The sequence below is a fragment of the Zingiber officinale genome, chromosome 3B (genome assembly GCF_018446385.1).
Source record: "Zingiber officinale cultivar Zhangliang chromosome 3B, Zo_v1.1, whole genome shotgun sequence".
Taxonomy (NCBI): domain Eukaryota; kingdom Viridiplantae; phylum Streptophyta; class Magnoliopsida; order Zingiberales; family Zingiberaceae; genus Zingiber; species Zingiber officinale.
In genome coordinates, this window is record NC_055991.1 from 63,010,290 (window position 1) to 63,018,700 (window position 8,411).

General features: G+C 33.0%; 1 protein-coding gene across 1 annotated transcript; it reads right to left on the reverse strand.

Moving 5' to 3' along the window:
- Window positions 1–1,564: 1,564 nt before the first annotated feature.
- Window positions 1,565–5,490, reverse strand: LOC122056530 (poly [ADP-ribose] polymerase 1-like). Its single transcript, XM_042618528.1, has 6 exons — window positions 5,305–5,490; window positions 4,959–5,064; window positions 2,849–2,931; window positions 2,110–2,247; window positions 1,775–1,957; window positions 1,565–1,661 (listed from the first exon to the last, which is right to left on the reverse strand). Exons 1-6 carry the CDS (start codon window positions 5,488–5,490, stop codon window positions 1,614–1,616), a joined length of 744 nt encoding a protein of 247 aa, XP_042474462.1. The 3' UTR covers window positions 1,565–1,613.
- Between the last annotated feature and the right edge of the window lie 2,921 nt (window positions 5,491–8,411).

Genomic DNA, 8,411 nt, shown 5'->3' on the forward strand with positions numbered 1-8,411 from the left:
CAGTACTCATATATATAAGAATTTTTTTATGCTACACACTTGATGATGCATACCCATGAGAATCTAGTGTAATTTTTTTAAAAAATATTTTTTAGAGCTTAGGGTTTAAAGAATTTTTTTAAAAAACATTATATTATGTGCTCATGGAGTGTGTAGCATAACATTTGTCATGTGGTATGGCATGTAGTCAACCCCCCTCATGGTGCGCATGTGAGGCGTGAATGAGGGGATGCAGTATTAAGTAATTGTACATGTGTGTAGGTGTGTGTTTGTGATAACACTATATTAGTTTGATATTTTGTGATGACTTAATGCACTCCCAACAACGTTTACCTAAAAAAAATAATCTAATGCATGAAACTTCTATCAATACGACGCTTCCAAAAATAATCTATTGTACGCAATCTAATTTGGACCGATTATGAATTAAACCCCTAATGAACCGATAAATCAACTATTAAACTACTGATTTAATTGTTGATTTAAACTGACAGTTAACAATTCATTACAAAAATTATTTTTTAAAAAAATATATTTTTTTTAACTATAATTTGTTTAAGTAATTATATTTAGTAATATTAATATTAATTAACCTATTTTTTTTCTCAATTAAAATCAAATTTTCAATCTAAATACAGTTAATTTTTAAATCTATTTATCTTAATTTTTTTTTAATGTAGGAAGCTTTCTATGGTACGAAATTATTCTACTTTTAACCCATTAAATTTATTAATCTTATTTAACTTTCTTAATTAATTAATGATTTTATTTTATTTACTTAATATTAAATTTATAAAAACTATTTGACTTTAATAATATATTCAATAATAAATTTATCCAAGAAGTTAATTTATTTAATCATAAAATGGTATATAGAGAGAATATTAACAGCCCGTACACGACCACAATAGGCGACACATAGATTCGAGCACCCACATAAGAGAGTTTCCATCTTAATTCGTGGGCGTGCAAGTAAAAAAAAAATCATATATATATATAAAAGATATCATTACACATAAAATTAATTAAAATATATAACTTATATATATATAAACATACGACCTCAAAGAATTTCCAACCGACCGTAGGACACGGTTCTGATCATTGATATTTTTAATATAAATTTATAATTTTAAAATATTTTTTTAAAAATAATAATATTTTTAAATCATATAAACCATGAACCATAACCATGTTAGACGGTAAAAATTAAAAGTCAGACGTTGCAAAAAACATCGAACCGTCAATTATGAGCTGTAATTCCTCCTAAGCAAACACATACTAAAGAAACAAATAAGTTCAGAATCTTAAAAAGAAAATTAAAACATCATCATTGAAGAAACTGGACCTAGGAGAATACTAATAAACTAGTAAATGACCATTTTTACAGCAAAAGTGGCCATATATTTACAGATGCTGGTATCAACTCAAGCAAACTTATTTACAACCAAGTCCATTGAGTAGCAGATACTGTCGAATTGTGGCAAAATCTTGATACTTGTAACAAGTTGAAGCACCAAATACGAGGGCCAAAATTTGAACAGCACACTTTGACCCCAGGTCCCCCCAAAGTAAGGTATCTTGACATCAGACTAACACCACACCCAGCTTTCTCACCTTTTGTGATGAAACCGAACTTTCAATAAAAACTGCATCTTGACCTGTCATAATACTTGATTCAGATAAGCTATTTCTATGTATTGACAAGATATACAGAATAGACTGCAACTGAGGTCGACCAATACGCTGATCTAAACAAGTGCCAGCAGCAAACCTGAGCCATATTATAAACGATGTACTCATTGTAAAGTAACTCTGATGCTCGGATGGTTGATGAAACAGGCTTGCCACAGGGCACAACCACTTGATCCCTCCACATCTCAAACTCAGACTGCAGTGGCACCGTCTTTCCCAATCCTTTAGTTGAATGTTTCCCTTTTGGTGGCTTATCCATATACTACAAGAGAAAAGAATACATGTGAGAGCAGGAATGGAATTCAAATCATCAAAAAGACCACTCTGTCAAGGTTTAAATCTAATGCGGTATGGTAACTTCTATTTTTGTTTGATGCAGTAACGAAAATACTATGAATTAAGAGTGGAAATCACCGTAGCCTTCTTGAGCTCGTGGATCTCTCCCAAAGCAACTTCACTGAGAAGCATTAAACCTACAGGATCATTCTTGTCCACATAGCAATATTGTGCACTCTTACTTACTAGGTCAGCAAAGTATATACCTTTGCCAAACTGCCAAAATCAGAGAGACTATTATAACAAATAGCAGTAGGCATCACTACATGTTGCTCATAAAATGACTACTCGCAAAATAAATGTCACTGTACTTGCAAATTTAAGATGGCAAACATAAATGTAAATGCAAACACAATATAACTTGACACTAGCATATTTACATCTCAAAGAGACAGCCAAGAGTCAATAAAAAAATAACCATCCATATTCATAACCCTAAATATTATTGCTAATCATCAATCAGAAAGACCACCCAAGCCACATAAATGATCAATTTAATAGACAGCAGCGAAGGCATAGCTAAGTTAAAATTGCATATAGAGAAATAGGTAAATAATTTATGGACTCAATCAAACCACCCCTTACATAGACAATAACTCCCAAATGTCTAACCAATTCTATAAGTCAAGAGCCCTTCTTTAGTTTTCTTTCACTGTTCAAATAGTGAAACCTAAGCAGACCCGACGTGGCCAACTATGCTAAACTAGAATAGTTGCACACACAAGAATCTGCATAGGCATATAGCCAACACACACACACGACACACACACGCGCCACATTCACACAAAGATAAGGGAAAAAAAAGAAGAGAGAACACCATGTAGCCAGTTGCTGGAGCTTCTGGAGGTGCAACTCTCAGTCCTTGGCTAAGAATTCCCACAAAGTTTGTCAAACGTGAACCTGTCATTAAATAAGCATATACAGTTATGGTTAAGATGAAATTGATGCTACAGCATAAGAAAGCAAAGGTGGATCATAATTTCTCACAAGACTAATGAAAAGTAGAGCAAAAATTAGTTTGCATAAAAGGGAAACCGGTGCACAAAGCTTCCGCCAATGCGGGATCTCGGAGAAGGGTCTATTACATGCAACCTTACCTTACTTTGCAAAAGGCTGCTTCCGAAACTCGAACTCATCGCCTCTAAGTCACACGACAACAACTTTATCGTTGCACAAAAATTAGTTGCATATATACTCAAAATCCATTTCCAAGTTCCAACAAAAAAACAAGTTAGAAACATATTGCATGCAAATAGACATGAACGAGACATGAACAAAAATTCAACGATTCCTAAAAAAAGGGGTAGATCCGCTACCTTAACGGCCCCCTAATGTCGGCCCAATGGATATGGAGGGAAGTAAATGCAAGTACACTATTAGGCGCATGGTGGGGTAAACCCTAGGTCGTCAATTCCTAAGAATTGACTCGGCCATTATGCTAGAAATGTCATGCGCCCACCATCTGCACTACGTCCCGAGGGAAAATTCAACAATTCCTAAAGAACATATAGATAGAAGACTTTCAATAAAATTCAGATTTTGAAAGATAGTGTAATTCTTCTGTTGGAAGGGGGAGTAACAACCATAAACCATAGTGAAGAATACAACTGTGGTATGGTATAAGGTATAAGACAGATGTAAGATTTGTGGGTGGGATGCACTACTTCACAGAAGACAACAACCAAGCCACAGAACATATCTAAAAAAAATCATCAACAACAGTTTATGATATAATATAACATTCTATCCTTGAGCTAAAAAAAATTGCCAACATAAAAACACAGCTGTCACCATTCGGTGACACAGAATAACCAAGTTTTTGAAAAAGGTATGTGATGATATTCTACAAGGAAATATTCAATCAGTCAAGGAAAAAACTATTTTAAACTAGTGAAAATTCATAAGTTTAGCAGTAGCTAAATTTAAGATACTTTGACAAATATTAACAGAATACCATGCATGCATTGAACGCATAGTGTTACTTCAAATGTTGAAGCTTGCAAGAGTTGGGAAATGATTTGATAGTTACCAACAGCTGGAAAAAGGTAAAATTCTTCCTATGGACAACGCTGAGACAAAGACTTCCTACCAGTAAATATATTTCCAATATTCTGTACTATTATGATAGCCTTTGTTATTATGTGGCATGGAGAGGGATTCTATAGAACATTATCTTCGTTACATGCAATATGTTTTATCATATTCTTCACCAGTGAAGTTTCAATTTTTTCAAGGGCTTCTGTTTTGTGAATGTTAGAGGATAGCTACATTAACAGATAATCTAAAACTATCTTGTTAACTTCCATTGTAGACTCCTTTGGGCATCTATGGTTAAATAGAATGTGTGATGATAAGTTATTTCTTCTTCACCCAAATTATTTGGAGCAGAGTTTTATCCTTAACTAAAGACTATGAATGTATGGAAAGGATGGTTCAGTTTAATCATCTCCAATTATATTCCCAGTTACAGGCATTAATTCATTATGATGCATTATAGCAACCTTACGATGGATCATTTCTTTCAAGCAACAAAGATACAGGTGATTGATTTATATTGCAAGATTCAAATGTTAAGATACCTATTGCTAGCTATTTATATTTCAAAGACAATTGCTATATACATGTACAAATTTAGCATTGCTAAATGGCTTGATACAAATTAAGAATCAAGGATCAAAGAATGTTATCATATATTTATACTTAATTTGATAACTTCTTATAACCTTAGCTATTTATTATATTGATTATTAATGATTATCATTATGTAAAGAGAGATTATAACTCAACTGCACAAATAGTAGCTAACTTTGCTGGAGTTAGGGGCAAAATCCATTTTTGGATTTTTGAGAAATGTAATATCTTGTCTGGCAAGAACATTGCTCATGAATTAATAGATAGTTTTTTTTTTTTAAAAAAAAACAGCATACCATGCCACAGCAGCATCTTATTTTTCATATCTTTAAATGGTGCGAACTTATCACACTCTCCTTCTCTTTCAAGTACAAAAATTTCTTCAAGCTCAAGGGACCAATCCTGTCAACCACAGAAAAGAAATCAAACAAAAACAGTGAGAAGTCCATACAAAGAAAAGTTCATTTTGATAAAGAGCAGCCCGGTACGTGAAGCTCCCACCATGTGGAGTCCCGGGGAAAGATCTATTGTACGCAGTCTTACCCTGCTTTTTACAAGAGGCTGTTTCTAGGATTCGAAAAGCAAGAAAGTTCATTTTGAGAAAAGTTCATTTTGATTAAAAACACACACACACACACACACCTTGTGAGTTGGAGCATGGGTATTAAGAAGATATTTCTTGAGCAGCTGATAGTCTTCACTATCATGTGACAATGGAGTAATAGCACATTGAAGCTTCTCATATTTTTCATCAAGAGACATATCATCATCTCTATCAAAAGCCACCAGTCTGGAAGCGATTTCAATGTCTTTTAGAGCTTCAAGCATTTTCACCTAAATATTTGTTACAGGATCATTTAGTCCAAGTTACATGGTTGTTTTTTCAAACATCATAACATTAATGAAGAAAAAAATGAACTAAAATAAATAGACAAATTTATTATACACAATGAAAAAAATATTTCATCAATCCTCTCGAAATCCAATATAAGCTAAGCCATTCAATTCTCAATGATCCCAATGACCAAACCCTAATTTCGGAACATATGAGTTTGCCGTTCTATTGGCATGGCTTTGTGAACTCTATTACTTGGACTCAACAAATTCACCTATTCTTGTGTTGACTGACTTGATACAAGTATGGGTATTAAACGAGAGTTAGAACCACCAAATTTGCCTGTGAGAGCAAAGGAAGAAAGAGACCAAGGAAGCACATCTAACACTTCACAAGTTGCCCAAATCACATGAGAAGGTAAGGGAGTTTAACGACATCACCCATAAGGAGAAAGGAAAGATTCAACAATCCCGTGAGGAGGTGCTTTGCTCTCATCATTGGGAAAGGAATAGGAAGAAAACACAATCGCTCATGTTGAGCGAGTAAGAGAGGGCAAGGGCAGACGTTCGAGGGGATAGGAAAAATAGAAGGCTTGTATAGAAGGAATGTGTTGCATTTGGGAATATTTCAAACCCTCACCTCTTTAATTTTTAGAATTTTTCAAAATTCCCCTTAAACTATGGCATATTGAAATAATATATAAATACACCCTAAACATTAAACTATACTCTTTATATCTACAAAAATTATATACCATTATATTTACTTTATAATATTATTTACATTATATACTACATAGTATATGCATTAATATTTATATTTCTTAACTGCCAATATGAGTATGAGTAACATAGTTTGTGAATAACATTAGCATTCTTATAAACAATAACCAAGAGAGTATCTTAAAAAATTCCAAATCCAAATGACATATGATAGACAATATATAGTTAGACCAACTGCATAATGCATATCCAAAATTTGAAGGAATATGTGGTCAACATAAAGAATATTTAAAATAATTTATAATGATAAAAATACCTAACATTTGAAAATAAAGATATTTATTGGCATATCCAATTCATATTTCAACACATAGAAAATAATATATATAAATCATATGATAATCAATATAAATCAACAATGTAAAATAGATTGTATATGTGTAATATTGCTTAAATTAATATATTAAGTGTTTAACATTTACAAAACTATTTAACAATTACAAGTCAGAAGCTATTGTCCATGGTAGCTTAGAATTTTATACCAGATTGGTTAAGTTTTTATTGGTTCAAATGGTCCAACTTTCTTCCGACTACACAAAAATTGCATGCATCTGAAGTCATATGTAACCACTATGTGGTCCCTTTTATCTGCTAAGGCGATCATATAGCCATTCTTAACCATAGTACCAAGCATTATTCCAAGTAGGATGAACCTGACCCAAAAAGTCCGTACTAACATCTAAAACTTTTAAAACTGAATTTCCTAGTTTGCATATTCATCACTAAACAAGAAAACACAACTCGGCATCTTTAATTAGGGGGTCATTTCCAATGAATAACAAATAACAATGTCATTGTATCAGTCTCGATCATAATGTCTTTAGTATCTTCTTGCTTGGCCGTCCCTTCTAACACACGAGAAATTACTTTATTTTGTTTCTCCTATTGTTTGAGAAATTGAGACTTGACTTTATTTTCTTTCTTGTTAGTCCTTTTTGATGCATAAGAAAATGTATAGATTGATCATGGGGCAAGGATTTTGTGCTAATCTCTACAATAGCCATAAAATGTGAAAAGATAAGCACAAGGATGAATTCATAAAGGCACAAACTGAGCTTATTTGATTTTGAAATTGTCATGTCTTGTGTTTTGATCAATTGATCGAATAGAAAAGTGACTTTGTCTTTCCCTTTCCTTTTTCACTATTATACTTGTAAAATGTCTTGAACTAGCTCTGAAACTCTTAGTCTGTCTTGAAGTGCCAGGGGGGTTTGTGAGGGGTCAATTAACATTATAGCAAGTTTCATCACTTGTCAGTGACCTTCTCACATGGTTGCTAGCACATGAGAAATAGGTTAGTGTAGCTGCCGTGAAAAGAAAGAATTGATGTGGAAAAAATGCATCTATGTCCGGATGGGAACACCCAGTGTTACATATAAAATTACAATAGATAAAAATAGGAAATAAGGAGAGAATAGGAAACTAATTATTCCTAATTATATCTTTCTAACTAAACCCCTTAATCAAGGGATTTCCTACTCTAGATACACAGCTATTTATTTTGTGAACAACTGTGTATTTTTACTATTTTATTGTTGTACATGTTGTTCGACACTCCCCCTCAAGCTGAGTAATAGATATTTTTCATTCCCAGCTTGACTATAAATTCATGAAATCCATAACTGTTCAATCCCTTTATTAACACATTAGCGAATTATAGTTCTAAAGGGACATATGACATACACACTAATCCTTCCTCCAATTTTTCCTTTATGGAATGTCTATCAATTTCATATGCTTAGTCCTATTATGTTGAACAGGATTATGAGCAATACTGATAGCTGACTAATTGTCACAATAGAATTCAATGGGACATTCCCATTTGATTTTCAAATCATCCATAATAATCTTCAACCAAAGTAATTCACATAATCCTTGAGCTCCCTAAATTCTACCACCACATTTTACTTTTTGCTTCTCCTGTCACCATATTACGACCAAGGAAAGTACAAAATCGTATAGTTGATCTTCTATCCACTAGAGATCCTACATAGTCTGGATCTGTATAGACTTCTAAAGCTAGCGTCTCATTTTTCTTAAACAAAATTTCATTTCCCAGACTGTCTTTCAAGTAATATAATACTCTGTAAGCATCTTAAAGGTAAGATTCTCTTGGATCATGCATGAATTGA